At 39.5% G+C, this 19,313-nt stretch overlaps 1 protein-coding gene across 2 annotated transcripts in view; it reads left to right on the forward strand.

The window, feature by feature from the left end:
- LGR5 (leucine rich repeat containing G protein-coupled receptor 5) overlaps positions 1-19,313 on the forward strand; it is a 145,962-nt gene that overhangs the window by 92,948 nt on the left and 33,701 nt on the right. For both annotated transcript variants that reach the window (XM_054445429.1, XM_063646504.1), the window contains exon 4: positions 2,661-2,732. In XM_054445429.1, the coding sequence (XP_054301404.1) occupies positions 2,661-2,732 (72 nt within the window). The remainder of the gene's footprint in view (positions 1-2,660; positions 2,733-19,313) is intronic.

Here is a 19,313-nt window from a genome sequence, read left to right on the forward strand (position 1 = left end):
ATTGAATCCAAGTTTAACATAATGAAATTAGTTGAGTAGAACTATTGTAATACAAATGACGTAATTACGTTCCTTAGAAAACAATCTCAGGTATGGTGTCAAAGCCATAATTTTTATGATATCCAAACATTTTTCAAGTCTTATTTGTATATGAGCACGTATTTATATACATAAAAGTACTATAAATACTTTCATATTTTAATCCTCCAACACCTTTTCAACCAGATGATATTATTCCCATTATACAGATAAAAGACCAAGGGTCAGGAGGTTAAATGAGTTTCCTCGCAAAGACTAAAAGCTTAGGTCTTGTCTCCAAACCCAATGCAGCTCTTCCTCAAGTTCAAATGAAGATTTTTTTTTTTTGAGACAGGGTCTCATTTTGTCCAGAGTAGGTAGGACTATAGGTACATGCAACCACTCTCACTTCCCCAAGTGAAAATATCCTATTAGAAATATTTAGATAGCTAGGTGTAGTAATTCACACCTGTAGACCAGGCTACTCTAAAGGCTGAGACAGGAGGATCCCTTGAGCTCAGGAGTTCGAGTCCAGTCCTGGGCAACAAAGCAAGATTCTCCTACCCTTTGTTTCTAAATAAATAAATACATAGGCTGGGCATGGTGGCTCACACCTGGGATTACAGAATCCCAGAACTCTGGGAGGTCGAGGTGGGAAGATCACTTGAGGTCAGGAGTTTGAGACCAGCCTGGCCAACATGGTGAAACCCCATCTCTACTAAAAATACAAAAATTAGCCGGGCACGGTGATGCATGCCTGTAGTTCCAGCTACCCGGGAGGCTGAGGCAAAAGAATCGCTTGAACCCAGGAGGCGGATGTTGCAGTGAGCTGAGATTGCGCCACTGCACTCCAGCCTGGCGACAGAGTGAGACCCCGTCTCAAAAAAATAAATAATTAATTAAATAACTAAATATGTAAATATTTAGCACAGCATGGGGTAGTTCTCAGTGTGTGGTGCCCTGCTCAGCAGTATTGGCATCACCTGAGAGCTTGTTACAAGTGTGAATTTCCTGGCCCTTCCTCAGACCTACTAATCCAGAAACTTTGGGATGGGGCCCAACATTCTGTTTTAACAAACCTTCCAATGGCTTCTGATGAACCCTAAAGTTTGACAACCAATGGCATAGAGTTTTCTTTTTCTCTGGCTCATTAAATTGTCAAATCCAGTACAAAAATTATTAGTTTCGAGAAAGGGCCTTTTAATGTACATTAAAAGGGCCAATTTTTACTGAATGCTTATCATGTAGCAAGCATTGTTCTATGAACCTTCACTCATGGAATCGTCACAATGAGCCCTGCAAGGTAGGTGTTATTACTGATCACTGAGGCATGGAGAGATTCGGTGATTTTCCAATCTCTAGTGGCAGAGAAGAGGTGGTCAGATTTGAGAATCCATATTCTTAACCATACCATTCACATGCACTCTGAGAATTTACACAGTCAGCACGTATGCCTCAAGAGAATGCTGCCTGGTGCACTGGAAAACACACCAAGCTTTGGAGTTAGACACACCTGGGTGGAATTCCAGCTAGTCAGGGAAAGAAACTTCCTTTGCAGAGATGAAAGAACCAGCAGATTGTTTCTGAAATACAAATACAAGTTTGCAACTTAATAAGTAGAAATATTTCTTTAAAATTTCTGCTTTCCTAAAATAGTCTTCTGCCTCAGGCTTACATGGACTACAAAATACTGGGAGAAAAAAGAATGTGCTGCAGAATTCTTGTGTTATCAACATTTGTGAATAAGGTAGCAAAATATAAGGAATCTCATGGGAATTTGTTTCCATGCTATTTCCTCATTAGCAATGATATATTTTTATTTCATAGCTTCCAGGCGTTTCCATTCTGTAGTCCCCATATTCTGAAAAACTGTTCAAGATTTTCAAGTGCAAGTGCAAGAACACAAATACTTCACAAAAAGAATTTAGCTTATATCAAAATACAGCCATGCAGAGAAGGGAGACAATTTTAGCCTCCTACCATTATCCTTATTTCCATTTGGTGTAACTTATACAAGTAGCAGATCCTTTAAAACCATACATAAGAGCATGTCATTTTCCTACATATGCCCTTCAACAGTGGTTTCTCATCACACATAAAATAAAGCCTAATGGTAGCCGGCAAAGCCCTCCATGAGATGGTCTCAGGTTCTCTCTCTCCCAACCTTGAGTCCTCACTCATTCCTCAGACACAGTTGGTCCTTTGCTGCTCCTTTAACAAGTCAAGCAAGCTCCCTCCAGCCTCCAGCCCTTGTACTTACTCTTCTCTTTTCCTTGGTAACTTTTCCCAAATGTTCACAAGGATTTTCTCCCTGTCTTCCTTCTGGTCTCCAGTTAAATATCACCTTTCAGAGAGACCTTCCCTGACCACCTTTAAAATAAAAATCTCACCCCCTGATACCATCTATCCCAAATTCATAGTTTTGTTTTTTATTCATAGTGCTTATCACTTGTCTCATGTTAATATATTCATTTGTTCATCTGTAATTATCTTCACTCTTCACAGGAATTTAAGCTCCCCAAAAGACAAGACTTTGTCTGATGCTCTGTTGTTTTTCTGACACCTGGAACAGTGCCTGGCCTTGTTATGGCCTGTTATTGTTCATTTTTTTAACATTTTTCTTTATTTCTTTTAACATACAGTATGCTGCAGAATAATCAGCTAAGACAGGTACCCACAGAAGCTCTGCAGAATTTGCGAAGCCTTCAATCCCTGTAAGTATAGTAGACATTGCAAAATATATTTAAGATCAATTTGGGAAGAAGCATTGAAATGTTCCGTTGACCGTTTTAGTATGTTCCTTGGTTGGGAGTCATACCTAAATGTATTGTGAATGAGAGCCCATTAGAGTAACAACTCTTCAAAGCCTCATTGGGCAATATGTATGGGAGGAACCAGTGTTGGAGTTTGGGGTTTTAGGGTGGACATTTAATTGCAACACCTCCAGTCCAAAGCGCTACTTCCAAGATCCTGTCCTACATTCCCTTGTAATATTCTTGCTTCTGAATTCGAATAAGAAATAATGCTTTCCTTTTACCTAAAAAAAAAATAGATGCTGTAATCTAGACATTTTGACATCTTTGATTTATTCTGTTTTTAGATTATTTGAGTAGCCTTATAATCAAGTTTTTTCGAATCAAATAAAGGCTTACTTTTTTAGTACTGCCTGTATAATACATTAGGGATCCTCAAGTCAGGAGCCTAAGATCTACTGGTATATCCTGAAGCTTCCCCATCACAGAACACAGACGTGCAGATATGGCCATAAACAATCCCACAGATACAAACATACCTTAGATTCACACACCACACACAGACACATGGACTCACAGAGGTGTTGGTATTCCCTACTCTGAATCCACAACTTTTCCATCAGGAGTTTCCTACCCCCCTACACACACTGATTTAAAACTTCTGAATAAATAAAATTACTCACAAAAGAACATTCTCCCAGCTAAATGTTTTGGAACTTGTATTGTAAGCAGTTGATTGTAGTGATTACTTGGCAAGTCTATACCACTACTATTTAGTCAGTAAATCTTCCTCCCATTAGAATGTATAAGTGTTTACAATATATTCCATGAGTTCCAATATATCACACATGTGTGATATATGCTGTAATTTTACTTACACTGGAGGTGCACATCTGCCAAACAAAATACTGGGTTGTAGTTTGTGATGAGGAAGATAAATGCATTAAAAGGGCAAATAAATATTGATAAATATTGTGGACTCCAGCTGAAAATTGTTGTAAAGAATCCTTCGGTTAATAATTACATATAGTTTGCTTAATGCGTTTTACCGAGGTAACATAGAAGGAGGACTGTGAGATTTGAAGATGATACTTTCATCCTTTGATCTTTTTTTTTTTTTAATGAAAGAAAATCTGTGCTTGAGATCATTTTAAGCCTTTTACTCCAGTCAAACAAAGTGACTTCCTAGGTTTTCACCAGCCTATAGATAAACAAGCCCACAAGGGCCCCTTTGTGGTATGAGATAGGTCTGTTGTATTTTCTGGAGCTCCTTAATGTCATGACAGTATCACTTCTCCTTTGTTGCACAAGCCTTTACCTGAAGGAAAGAAGAAACAGCTGGAGAAGCAAAACAGCCTCAAGTTGGGGTATCTGTGTGGCAAAATTGAAATGGTGATAATGGCGGTAGCCAATAGGAACTTTAAACAGCTGCAAGGCAGGCAGTAGATAGAAGGATAAGAGTTTGTAACCAAAAGCCACTATCAGCTGAAAGAAGATCACAAACAGAATACAAACAGAAGTGAACTCTTTGAGAAAGAGAAAACCATGAATCTTTGTTCACTGGAACTGGTGGTGCCTCTCTGATAAAGGTGTTCAGATTTAGTTTCTCACAGTCTAGATATTCACTGTTCACCAGGTGTCTCTACATTTGGTTTCTGGTTTTGCAAAAAGAATAACGTTTTGAAACTTTATAAATATGTGTTCCCTGTGAAAAGGTCAAGGGTTAACTTTCTGGTTCGACACTGACCACATCCAAACTAAAGGATCTAGACAGATACTCGGCCCCCAGTTCACACTGGATTGTATCAGCTGGGTTATGCAATGTTTGTCAGGGGCCCCTTTGTCCAGAGCACAGACAGACCAGTGTGAGTGTTGAATGTCGGCAATGTGTGCCAGTGTCCCACTTTTTCTCACTGATATTTTTTATGCATTTTTGATACAAGACTTAAGAGTTGTCAAAAAAAAAAAAAAGCATGATATCTTGAGAGGTTAAAGTGGGAGGATCACTTGAGGCCAGGAGTTTGAGACCAGCTTGGGCAACATAGTGAGATGCACCCCCGCCATCTCTACAAAATAAAAATTAAAAAACTTAGCTAGGTGTGGTGACATGTGCCTATAGTCCCAGCTAGTCGGGAGGCTGAAGCAGGAGGATCACTTGGGCCCAAGAGTTTGAGGTTACAGGTTACAGTGAGCTATATCATGCCACAGCACTCCAGCCTGAGCTACAGAGCATGACCCCAGAGTAAGAAAAGAAAAGAAAAAAGAAAACAGCATGATAAACATAGGCTGAACCACCAACCCTGCAGATACCATATTGTACCAACAAAAGGAGTGCCCTACCCATTCATACACCAGGCCAGTTTGGAGGTTTAGGGCACATTGTGCCCCTTTAAAGTTCTATTGTTGTCCTGGTTTTAAAGTATTTAATTGTACTTCTCCTTCTTCCTTTAAGCACGTCTAAAAATAAAAACATTAGTTTGAGTTTACTGATCATTACAAACATGCATTCCTTATCCATTCTCCATTCATTTTCTAGGCCATACATTAGCCTCTGTGCTTCCATATCAATAAAGTAGTGATGAGAGTAGGACTCTGCCTCGTCCACACTGTTAACGCCTGGAAAGTCTCCACTCCATTGCCATCTCTTCTTGGACTGCAGTCAACCCTTAGATCTTCACTTAGCCTTTTTTTCTACATGGCTTCCCTTTTTTTCTTTTCACTCTCTTGAATTCACTTTATTTTTCTCCACGTTATTATTTTTCTTGGATTATACATTCACTCTTTAAGAAGCACTCTACCCTTGATAGGGGCTGTGAGCTCATTGTCTTTATACATGCCTGGCCTTGTATAAAGAGTAATGGCAAAAACCACATTTACTTTTGCACCAACTGAATAACTTCTACAGTGGGCCTTCTCAACACTGGCTACAAATAAGATTCTTCTGGAAAGATCCAAAGCCTAGGCTGCAGCCTAGAACAATTAAAACCAGAATCTCTGGCCAGGTATGGTGGCTCATGCCTGTAATCTCAGCATTTTGGGAGGCTGAGGTGGGAGGATCACTTGAACCCAGGAGTTTGAGACCAGCCTGGACAACATAGTGTATAAAAAATTAAAAAGTTAGCTGGGCATGGTGGCCTGCGCCTATAATCCCAGCTATACGTGAGGCTAAGGTGGGAGGATCACTTGAACTCAAGAAGAATTCGAGGGTACAGTGAGCCCTGATCATGCCACTGCACTCTCTGAGGATGGGACTCATGCATGCACTAGTGTTTTCTAACTGGCTTAATTGCACAGTTAAGTATTTCCTAAGTGAAAATTAGGAAAACTATTGACCTGACCTGGAGCATTCCCTCAGATGATCTGCAAAGTATTCTCCTGAACTCTTTTCAAACCTGAAATTACAAGCTTGAGTAATGTAGTGAGATGCTGTCTCTAAAAATAATTAAGTAAATAAATAAAATTGGCTGGGCATCGTGTGCATGACTGTAGTCCCACCTATGCTGGAGGCTGAGGTGGGAGGATCATTTGAGCCCAGGAGTTTGAGGCTGCAGTGAGCTATGATCCTGCCACTGCACTCCAGCCCGGGCAATAGAGCAAGACCCTGTCTCTGAAAAAAAAGAAAAGAAATACCTGAAATAATAACAAAATCCATACTTTGCATTCTACTATGAGCTAATAATGTACTTAAAATATAAAAGTCAGGCATTGTCTCGTTTGCCTTTAATTGAAAACAGCTTGCATGCCTATGCATTCCACTGATAACCCGGGGAGATAAAGTTAAGAGGCCACATGCTCTATCACCCTGCTCTTCAGATTTGTTCTGTGGGCCAGCAGCATCAGCACTGCCTAAGAAATGCAGAACACTTGGTCTCAGCTCTGTCTTACTTAAAAAAATCTTCATTTTAACAAAATCCTAGGTGATTCGTAGGCAAAATGCATTTGAGAAATTAAAATTGTTAGTGTTCTATAACACTAACAAAGTGGTCTACAAATCAAAAATGGTTGAAAACGACTGACATAGATCATTTGCATTCTTTGCTCCACCCATATACACTTGGCTTCCTTGAATAAAGTTTAGGAAATTTGATACATTGAAATTGGTAACATCGCTGTGAGGAAGAAACAAATTGTGCTCATGTTTCAAGGAATGTTAATTTTCCACTTATTCCACATATACAAAAGATGTTTTGTTCATAATGGAAACACATAGGTACACTTGTGGTTTTTTTGTTTTGTTTTGTTTTTTGAGATGGAGTCTCACTCTGTTGCCCAGGCTGGAGTACAGTGGTGCGATCTCAGCTCACTGCAACCTCCACCTCCCAGGTTCAAGCGATTCTTCTGCCTCAGCTTCCTAAGTAGCTGGAATTACAGGTACCTGCCACCACGGCTGGCTAATTTTTTGTATTTTTGTAGAGACAGGGTTTCACTATGTTGGCCAGGCTGGTCTCGAATGCCTGAGCTCAAGTAATCTGCCTGCCTTGGCCTCCCAAAGTGCTGAGATTACAGGAGTGAGCCACAGTACCCAGGCCACTTGTGTTCTTTTAACTCTTCTGATGCTAACAAATTGCTGGGCTAAGGAATAAGAGTGCAGGCCCACAAGCCAGAGCCCAGAAGCCCGGAGCCTGCCCCTGTACAGTATGTACATTTGGCTTCTGACGTGGCAAAGACTGCCCAGACACCAGTTAAATTTTTTGTAATGTAATCAAATATAACCTAATTTCCTTTCTGTTTTTTGGAAGGGAATAGGAAATGTAATCAGAATTCACAGTAAGCTGTATTTTACCAAAAAACTTTTGGCAGTATAGACATTTGAGGACTAGAATCAGATTACAGTGATTTGATGGAAACTCAAAACTTAACCCTCCCATACCCTCACACTTTTATATTAATAGTTAAGAAATCAATCTATAAAAAAAATTGCTTCATTTGTGATTGTCATTAATGAATTTTAAGCAACTCACTGTCACTAGTGAAGTTCAAGATGACCAAAGAGAGTTGCATATTCATGTTTGTCCAGATAACCAGAGTACTATTTAATGCCTGTTGGTTTTTATTCCAAGTGTGCACAAGTGAAGCTAACTGTGGAATTTGCATAATTGCAAAGGTAATAGGTTGGTAAATAGAAAATGAAAGAAGAATTAAACATATCTTTATTATTGTCTCTATTCTCCAATTAATTAATATTCATCTTCAGAATATGACTATATTTTAAAACCCAAGAATAATGTATAATTCCTGCCCGGCACACCAGCTGACCATACATCTTATTATGATATCATCTTCAGGGCTATAGAACCCACCCCTGGACGCTATAAAATGTCAATAACTTCATCAGACTCTGCATGGTAGTCTTTTCCTTACGGTAGTCAAAAAAGAGAGAGAAAATAAGTGAGAGGAATGGGTGAGGAGGAAGACATGGGGCTCACAGTGCTGAGCGGGAGATAAGACAAGCCTAGAACCAGGAGCAGTTTTCTCCCATTAATATCCAGGAGGCTACTGGGCTTCAGACATGGGATATAGAATGGGAAGGAAGTAACAGAAGACAAGGAAGTGTAAGCAGATCAAAAGAAAGAAGATGAGGTTGCCAAAAGAATAAGATTAAAGGATCAAAGGGGTTAAAAAAACAGTGGTTTTAGTATTGGTGACATTCCTTCCACTAAAATAGTCTCCAGAAACAGAAATCACAAGCCTATACAATAAAAATGAACCGTGACTTTAGTTTGTTTTTCTTTCTTCACAAAAGTGCCAGGATATTAGGTACGTATTGGGATGGAGGTGAACTTAGAAGTTCTAGAGGCCAAAGCATTTGTCTATTGCACAGTGAAGCATTCACTTCATGGAACCATGTGCAGATCAGCACCCAGTGAATTCTTATGAGGAGGAAAAGTTTTGCGTGGACTCGTCTCCAATTTAAACATTGGGGATAATTATTTTAACAGGAAAAGCTCCTTCTACATAATGTTTACAAGAAGAGAGAGCTAAAATTGGAGCATTTTCCGCAGAATCATATAAGGAGGGAAAAGTGAATACTTTATGCAATAGCCATGCATGAAAGATTCTTATATCAGGTTACCTGCCAGTCCTGTGATAAATTGCATGCATGGCAGTCATATCAGAGAAATAAAGAGAACATGGTTGTTATGGAATGAGAAGTAAAATAAATTTTTTTAAAGCTTGTGATGTAAAATGAAGGTTAACTTTGGAAAGTGGATTGAACTCTTGGCTACAGAGATGACAGCCATGTAAGTGAGGCACAGTCTTTCTGCCTTTTCAGGATAAACAGGGTCTGTGATCAGTTGTGAAAAGACACATAAGGAAAACAGCAGAGAATGGGAATATTGCAAAGACAAAATCAGAATGTGGAATTGAATGCACTTCCATGGTTATCAAAGCAGCAGCCTCCCATATTTATTAAACAGTTTTACTTGCATCATCATGCTTTATCCTCACAGAAACCTCATGAAGTAGGTGCTGAGATTATTCCCTCCTTAGTACTGAGGAAGCAAAGAGTGCAGAGAGGTCAGCTGATCTTCCCAAGGTCACATGATTTGTAACAGAGTCAGGCTAGAGGTGAGTCTGGGATAAGAACCCTGGTTTGCCACCAGATTCCAGAATCTGCCCATTTCACCACCACATTATCTTACCTCCCTCAGAGAATCCTCTGCAGAAAATGGGCACTGATGAAAAGAAGGAAAGGCTTGACAGAAACACATATTATACCTGTAGACATATAATTGTGAATGTTTATAAAAAGAAAGGGAAGTTTGGAATGCTGCAAAACAGAAGGAAATAAATGAAAGAAGGGAAGGCAACAATATCAAAGCATGAGCCAGTCAGCCTTTGTGAGTATTTCTCTGTGCATTTAGTTGTCTGGTCCCTCACTACCTGTGAGGTGGAAACTGTCTCCACTTTTCTGATGAGGAAACCGTAGGTGAGAAAGTGAAAGGCATCCTGCCGCTAATGCAAAAGTAAGGGTTGATTAGACAAAGACAAGAAAGAAGAACATTCCAGACAGAGGGAACTATCTGTGCAACTCCTTATATTGGTGGGGGAAACCTGGTATATCAAGAAACAGAAGGTCAGTGCAGCTGAAGCAGAAGAAGTGAGATGGAGAGACGTGCAAGAAGAGCACATCTAGTGAGGCAGGTGGAGGCCAGACCCCTTGAAAGATATTTGGGACATGTCAAGGATTTCAGTCTTTATTGTAAAAGCAATGGGAATCCGTTGGAGGGTTTTAAGGCTGGCAGGTGGGGGTACTCAGATCTGTGTCATTGCAATAGTCTAGGAGAGAAAGGAGAACTTCATCAGGTTGGGGACGGTGGAGATGAAGAAAGGGAGATGGATTCGAGAAATATCTAGGAGATGAAATTACCAGTGTTTGGTAATGAATTGGCTATGAAGAATGAAGCAGAAAGAGGTGTGGAGAATAATTTCTAAGTTTCTGATTTATACAGCCATGTGCTTACTGAAGCCAGTCACTGGGCAAGACACACTGGGAGACGGCTATACATATTTGGGGAGTGTGTGGTTCCAGGATAATGAGTTTGGTCTTGAGCACTTGTGTTTGAGGAGGAACAACTAAGTAGAGATGTCACGTAGTTTGAAATCCAGATCTGGACTGAAAGAAAAAAAAAAGTAAAATCTAGTTTAGGTCCCCCAACCATGCATTCCTCTTCACCTAACACTTCATTATAATGATTGATTTGTCTGACTACCCTTTAGAAAACGTGCTCCATAGTGACTGGGACCATGCCTCCCTGGTTTACTGCTAGATCTTCAGCACCAGGTAGAGTAGCTAGGACAAAGAAAGCACTAGGACATACTTATCGGACTGAACTGAAACCTCAAACTCTTAAGTGTTGATCTAGACAGCTACTAAGACGAGATTGGGCACGTTCAAGGTGATAGGGCCATAGGCTAGACAGCCACTCAAGATCAGTTCATCTCCCCTAGTTTAACTGTAACCTGCATTCATTCATCTCCCTGGCTCCAAACTCTTACCTTTACCCTGGCTTTCCCACGTGCCTTTCCTGGGCTGGGAGTTGGACCCAGTGGTTCCTGCAGAGATTTTAGAGTTGATCTATCTGCCAGAATTAGTTTTCCCATTGTCTCAACTGAGGATTCCCCATTCCAAGAGTAAGACACAGGAAAGAACCATGATATTAAGTCTTGGAAGGTTAATGAGATTCAGATAGGCAGTGGGTAGGGGATGCTCATGAACAAAAGGCCCAGAAGTACTGTGGGAAAGAGCCAGAAAAGAGACTTCACTGGGACAGAGAAATGAAATAAAAGTTTGGCCAGATAAGGTAAGTAGAGAGCTTTGAATATCAGAACGGAAAGTTAGGGTTTAAAAGGAATGATAATGTGGAAGAACTGTAGATTTCTAACAGGGAAATTATTTAGAGTGTAACTTCAGGGAGCTTAATCTGGCAGCAGCCTACAGGATTAATTGAAGAGATAAGAGATCAAAGGCAAAAGGACCAGCTCAGAGGCTGTTGCAGTAATGCAGGTGTGAAGAGATAAGAGAATTAACTAGACAGTGGAAATGGAAAGTCTCGGAGATGAAGATAAACGGAAAGAACTTAGTGAATGATTGGCTGGAAGGCAATGGAAGATTCAAAAATGACCCCTAGATTTTAAACCCTGGTGGTACCTGGAAGACTAATATTGTCCCTGATAGAAAAAGTGTCTTTGTTTTCTATGAAGAAAAATAAAACTGAAGAAGTTATTGCTCACATTACATTGGCTGTAGATCGTCTCCTTGCTACCGTATTCACAGAAGTGGTGATCTCTGAGCTCACCAAGCAACTTTTAATGTGATTTGACTTTAAAATATATTCCTTATTGGAGTCTTGCACTCCTCAAAGACGCCAGAGAGACAGAGGTTTGGTTCCTTTAGACACTTCATCTGGCTGCTAGTCAAGACAGCTGATTAGTCTCTAAATTACTGCACTTCAATGAACCTGTAGACTTTATCGCTCCCCAACCTGGAGAGGGGGAAGGGGGAAATTCTTTTTTTTTTTCCTTTGTCTTTTTCTTTTTCTTCTTCTTTTTTTTTTTTTTTTTTTTTTGTTAACCATTTCAGAGGTTAGTCTAAAGCAATAATTTTTCTTCCTACTGGCCACATTGTTTACCAGTAAATAAGATGGTGATTAGAAAGACAAAAGCACAAATTTCCCATATAAGCAATCATGTGATTTAATATCTTCCTAGATAGGCTTAATATCTCCCTGGATAGTAATTTGGAATCACACATTATGGTCTCCATAAATATTAAAAAAAACAACCACCACCACAACAAAAGTGACCCTGGTGTTATTGCAAAGAATTAATATAAATCAATATGGATTCAAGCCGTAAGAGTACATATAGATTAAATAATAGCCCGATAGTATTATAATAGTTCTGTGACAGATTTAGCTCCAATGATCCACTGATTCCAGGGCAATAAAATTTCAATGCAGTAAAATTTTATCACAACAAAAAAAGTATGTACTTTGTTAAACTCTAATATATGCAGATACAGAACTACACGATTTTCACTTTATTGAAAAAGTAAAATACTAATCAAGAATGCTTTTATTTCTTAAAATTTATAAATGAACTAAATTGCTGTGGTTTTTTGGCTGTCATGACTTGTTCAAAGTGGTCTCACAAAATGTACAATGTACTGTTTAAGAGGGTTGGTCACTTCTTTAAAACTTATTTTTTTTTAAATGCTCATCCAGGCCAGGAGCCATGGCTCACACCTGTAAACCCAGCACTTTGGGAAGCCGAGGCAGGAGGATTGTTTGAGCCCAGGAGTTCAAGACCAGCCTAGGCAACATGGCAAGACCCCATCTCTACAAAAGTAAAAAAATAAAAATAAAAATAAATCTTTTTATAATGCTCATCCAGCCGGGCACAGTGGCTCATCCTTGTAGTCCTAACACTTTCGGAGGCCAAGGCGGGAGGATCACTTGAGATCAGGAGTTTGAGACCAACCTGGCCAGCATGGTAAAACCCTGCCTCTACCAAAAAACACAAAAAATTAGCTGGGCATGGTGGTGTACACCTGTGGTCCCAGCTGCTCTGCTGGGAAGGCTGAGGTGGAAGAATCACTTGAACCCAGGAGCAGAGGTTGCAGTGAGCTGAGATCCTGCCACTGCACTCCGGCATGAGTGACAGAGTGAGACCCTGTCTCAAAAAGAAAAAATAAATAAAATGCTTATCCAAATATAAAATAGCAATATCAGTCATAAAAATGCATTGCTTCATAACTCTGTTTATTATAAGAATCCCTATAAACTGTATTATGCAGCTGCAACATTCTTCACACTTTTGGCTTTTTTTTTTTTCCTCCAAGTCATCCATGTTAATCATTGACATTATTACAGTCATCTCAGATATGGAATTAACCAAGATCAATGGCTTATCTTTTGACTAACACTTTACTTCTTATAGTTAATGGCTCATCAAAGACATTCTTAAACAAAGATATAAATTTGTGTGATACATTGACAAGGTGTCATATACGAGATGTGTATAAAGGGCCATTTTCTGGAACAACAATAGCAGTAATGATCTCATACATTCTCTAATCTTTACAATAACACCAGTTATAAGTGGAAAGTTTTTTCAGGGAGTATGGAGCAGACTGGCAAAATGTTTCTTGTAAAAGAGAAAATTTGCATAATTAACCCTTTTTACCTAGAAATATTGGGAAGAAAACTTTAAACACAAAGAAAATGAGCTTATTTTATTTGGTGGCAGGGGCAGGTGGGGTTGCCTGAACATAAAAGATTAATTGTTTGAGGCCTAGCACTTTGGGAGGCCGAGGCAGTCAGATCACCTTAGGTCAGGAATTCAAGACCAGCCTGGCAAACATGGGGAAACCCCGTCTCTACTAAAAATACAAAAAAAATAGCTGGGTGTGGTGGCATGCACCTGTAATACCAGCTACTCAGGAGGCTGAGGCAGGAGAATTGCTTGAACCCAGGAGGTGGAGGTTGCAGTGAGCCAAGATTGGGCCACTGCACTCCAGCCTGGGAGACAGAGTGAGACTCAGTCTCAAAATATATATATATATATATTTTAACCGTTTGCCTGTTACCTTCTAGCTCTTTGCCACATAGAACACATTGATATGACAGAACTGCATTCACAGTGAACATGGTGTTATGTTTTATTTTTATTTTACCTCATACTGGGTAACGTTCATCTCTGTTCTCGCATGACCTCCATCCATCCAGTTGCCCAGGCCAGAATGCTGAATCATCATAGCTTCCTCACCTTTCTCTCTGGCCACAACTGGGGAGTCACCAAGTTCTGCCAGGCCCACATATTTAACATCTCTCATAGTAGGCCGTTCCTCACCATTTTCACACTTCCTTCAGGCACTCATCTTTCTCACCCTGATCACTGCAACACTCTTCGTCATGTACTTTCCCACTAGGCCCTCCTACACACTGCTATTAGAGTGACCTTTCTACAGCACATGTATTATGAGGGCCTCCGGTCAGAAAGCCTACAACACCCCCATTTCAGAGAAACACTTTCATGCAAACCTTGAAGACTGCTGGGAGAGGATGAGTCATTTCTTACAGGCAGGTAGCCCAGAAACCTGGGAGTGATGTCATCCAGACTCCACTTACTTTGGATACTCAAAGTTATTGAGGACCCTCAGGGTGAACTTGATGGTTTTGACCAGGTCCAGTGGTGGGAGAGGCAACCAATGGGACCATAAGACACAGTCCCCTTGGACAAGCAGCTTGAGCAGCAGAGCGTCTTCGGTAATTGTGGAGTCTTCAACCTCAAGCCCTCCCTCCAGAGAAGGAGTGATTTCAACACACACCCAAAACTCATGCCATGACCCTTCCTCATCAGTTGTAGCCCTCTAAGTAACATTGCAAAGACTCATACTTAATAAAAACTCTGTTCCTGCACCAGGTGTTGTAATATTTTTCCTCAGCCATTTTAGCCTTTTGGACACCAACTATTCTATTGCTGGCCTAACAGAGAAGATGTGCATCCTCTTTTCTCTGTGTTGGAAACTTTGCTATAATACTAATTAAAACATGCAGTGTAGCTGCTGAACATAGATTAAAGAATGTATGGTAAATAGAGAACCACCAGCCCATATGGCAAGAAAATGGCAATCTCCCTTAGACAGATGTGAAATGATAAAGGGTTAAGAAACTTCAGGAAGAATAAAATAAACTTTTAGAGGGAAAAAAATGACACCGCTTCCTAAATTTGAAGGTTTTCCTCAAATAATAAAGCCTATTATTAAACAGTAGAATACTTACTGTTTACAAAACACATTCGTATTTTCCCATTTAATTCCCAAAGCAATTCTGTGACATGTTATTCTGCCTTATACATGTGAACATTGACCCACAGAGAGAGATATCAAGATGCCTTCAAATCCTGGAATTAAATGACAGTGTCTTGACTTAAATCTGTGTCTCAAGTCTCCTAATTCAGTGCATTTTCCAATTTACCACATGCCGATTATGTAGGTAGCTGTAGATGGCATAAGATGTAGGGAAAATTTTTGTTTTACCTATAAATTATATATACTATATACTATAAACTATATGTAACAGACCCCCCCCAAAAGGAGCATAAAATGGATGCTATTTCCGATATAGTGATCGCTTTTCAGATGGCATTTCAAGATCATAATTAAGAGCTTTTATCTGAATGAAGGCAAGGCCACTCATTATTGAAAGTGTTTTACTTTGCTGTGCATAACTGCAGACAGGTTTGGGGCTGCCTCTGTCACAATTTCAATGGATGCTTAAATGGCCAAGATGCCAAGATCATTGCTAGAAACTTTCTCTGAAAATGCCACCACTTCTTTGACCTTCAGAATGCAGGTATTATAATCAATGATGTATCAGGAACAAAACTATTTGCCTTGTTGCATTGTGTGTGTGTGTGTGTGTGTGTGTGTAGATATATATACACATGCATAGTGATAATAGTAAAGGCTGAAAAAATAAGGGTGACTTCTATAAGTCTAATTGCAGGCACCTCTAAATTATTTATATTATGAGGGTTGAAAGAAATAGCCTGCATTTCTCAGAACTGAAATTCACTGACAATCCAGCACTCATTTTAGCCACTTTTGCTTAAGCAAAATTTGAATTTACCTTTATTTTTCTGAATGGTTTCAATGGTCAAAAGACAAAAATACAAAGTGTTAACCAGCTTCATATAATAATATTTAAAATCATTAAGGTACTTTACATTTACAAAGTCCTGTTGTGTTATTTCCTTAATCATAAAGCAACCCTATAAGATAGAGAGGAGTTATCCCCGTTTTACGGATGTGAAAGCTGAGGTCTGTTGATTTGGCCAAGGTCATACAGCTTCTAGAATTGGCTGGAACCTGGTACTTCCCCTTCCAAATCTCTGCACTAATTTATGGATTCTAAGGTGCCTACACACACACACACCCTCTGTGACTTGCACAAAATGGAAATAACAAAGAAATACTTAAAAGCAGAACTATATAATGTAGTTATTTTTGTTGCTACTGACAATAAGTCTATTATGGAACCATATTTTATATGTGTATGTCTTCTTGTACCAGAGAGTGATGTTTATCTTATACCCGACTGGTAAAATATTGCATTTTTCAAGCATATGAATAGAGAATGTTCAGCTGCCTGAAAAGACCAGATTGACATAATATGAACTCTTTGTTTACTTACTGAATGGACACAGCTTCTGCCCTGTCAGCTGCTTTGTCCACAGTCTTAACCTTGTTGGAAGAACCACCTGTATGAGTGACTGGATAGTTAATTCTATACTCCTGTTTACCCTTGGGGTCTTCTGTTAAGAGCAAATCAGATATAGAAGCAGAGTGTAGAATAGTGGTTGCCAGGGGCTGGGAGTGGGAGTGGTTGAGTGGGGAGATGTTGGAGAAGGGGTACAAAGCTTCAGTTAGACAGAATGAATAACTTCTGAAGATCCATTGTATGGCATGGTGACTACAGTTAATAATAATATATTGTATACTTGAAAATTGCTAATAGATTAGATCTTAAATGTTCTCACCACAAAAAAAATGTTAAGTATGTGAGGTGATGGATATGTCAATTAGCTTGATTTAATCATTTTACAATATACACATATATCAAAACATCACATTGTACACCATAAATATACGCAATTTTTATTTGTCAATTATTCCTTAACAAAGCTGGAGGAGGAAATTAAATCAGATAATGCCTTTGAGTGTGAACAATATACCTGAATTAGGTTTAGACCACTGAGGCCAGGTGGATATGAACTCTAAAACACTGCATTTAGAAGGAGTATCATTTATTGAGAGCTTCTTATATGAAGAAACTGTTTAGTAGAGAGATGTGTTAATGCTTCACTCGGGACATCTGAAGGTCTGTGCTGTTGAGCATTAAATCTGGGAATATTAGTATTTAGAGTGTTCAATCTCTGAAGAATTCTCCTGTCTTACTCATTTCATTTCAGATAGCAAATTGGTATGAGATAATAGTGTGGAAGCCAGATTACATCCTTTTTTCTGGGGGGAAAAGAAACATGATTCATAAAAGATATTTGTCCAGAGAAATGGCTATATTAACATTGGGAACTGATACCTGGGTCACTTCAAGATACAGCAGAAACTTTGGTAGCAGCATAAAATACCAAAGAAGACAATCCTATGACTTCATGCTGAAAGAGCCTTTTCCATAAATGCATCCCAGTGTTTGCAATGAACTTTAAGTTTTCTCATTTTCAAGACTTTTATTTTTTTATTTTTCTTTTATTTTCTGTTGCCCAGGCTGGAATACAGTGGCAAGATCTTGGCTCACTGCAACCTCCACCTCCTGGCTTCAAGCAATTCTCGTGCCTCAGCCTCCCAAGTAGCTGGGATTACAGGCATGCACCACCACACCCACCTAATTTTTGTATTTTTAGTAGAGATGGGGTTTCACCATGTTGGCCAGGCTGGTCTTGAACTCCTGACCTCAGCCTCTCTAAGTTCTGGGATTACAGGCATGAACCACTGTGCCCAGCGCAAGACTTTTAGAAACCGCTTATACTTTCTTTTTTTTTTTTTTAAGACAGGGTCTCACTCTGTTGGCCAGGCTGGAGTGCAGTGGCATGATCTCAGCTCACTGCAGCCTCTGCCTCCTGGGTTCAAGCGATTCTCCTGCCTCAGCCTCCCAAGTAGCTGGGACTACAGGTGTGTGTCGCCACACCCGGCTAATTTTTTTTGTATTTTTGATAGAAATGGGGTTTCGCCATGTTGGCCAGACTGGTCTGGAACTCCTGACCTCAGGTGATCTGCCCCCCTCAGCTTTTCAAAGTGCTGGGATTACAGGTGTGAGCCACCGGGCCCAGCCACCACTCATACTTTCAACGCATAAACGACTGGCAATGATCAGTCAACATATCAACAAAAACATAGAAGCTCGTATTATTAAGTCTCTATCCTTTAATCAGTGCAATAGTTAAGGGGAGTTTACATGTGTGCTTTACTTCTAGTCAAACAAAAGCAATCACCTCTTTATCTCCTGATGAAATTATACCTTATTTGAGCATAAGCCAAGCACATTGTTGCTACAGAAAGGAAAGAGAGATAGTGTTGAGTTTTCTAAACATTTGTGGCTCCATTTGTTGACAAAACCTTAAGATGTTTGAAAGCTGTGTTTCTGTTGCCAACAATGATAGTTGTTCTATTGGAAATTTAATTGTAAATGGGCTATGACACCCAACTCTTAAAATTTGCTCCAAGTGACCTTATCTCAGCTATTATCAAAACGTGGCCCAGGGAGGGCCTTTGAGGCATCGCTTGTTCCTTCCCATTCAGTCCATAGAAGTAGGAATCAGATGATTGAAGTGGCATCGTGGCCAAAAGTGAGGAAGCTGCTTTCTATAGAAATGAGCTTCCTCCCAACAAAGAATTTCATTTCTAAATTGTTTAATTTTGGTTTGCAGGAGATTGTTTTGTGATCCTGGTGTGCTTCCTGCATCTGTTTAGTCTTAAATGTTTCCGAAAACATTTTTCGAAATCCACTTCTGATTTTCTAATCCTTCCTAATACATGGACCACTAACACAACTCTTCTTCTTTTTTTTAATCCTACCTTTGAAAATGCAAATCTGTGGGTCTTAAAAACAGATTGGGAAAAAAAACAAGTGAGCGCTGTTGGAAGCATAGTTTGAGTGATGGTGGTTCTAGTATTCATGCATCTTACAGAAAATTGCAAAGGATGTGAGTTTTGTCACTTCCATATGAAAAGTTAGGACCTTCAGATTATAGCCACTGTTTATGTTGGATTGGGGCAAAATAAATGTATTGCACTCCCTCTGCTGGCTTTGAGGTAGCAACAGCTCATTAACCAGACTTATTTTTAGATGTATTTCCCCATTTTAAAACAGATAAAAATGGAGTGTGGGAAAAGGAAGCAAAAGCTGGAAAGTTGTTAATTTTATTATTCATTTAAAATGTCAGAAAAACAAACATCTGCTTCACACAAATGGTTAGGATAAGCAAGAAAGCCAGCAGTTTTCAGGCCTTTCAGTGCTG

Source organism: Pongo pygmaeus, chromosome 10 (genome assembly GCF_028885625.2).
Source record: "Pongo pygmaeus isolate AG05252 chromosome 10, NHGRI_mPonPyg2-v2.0_pri, whole genome shotgun sequence".
NCBI classification, from domain to species: Eukaryota; Metazoa; Chordata; class Mammalia; order Primates; family Hominidae; genus Pongo; species Pongo pygmaeus.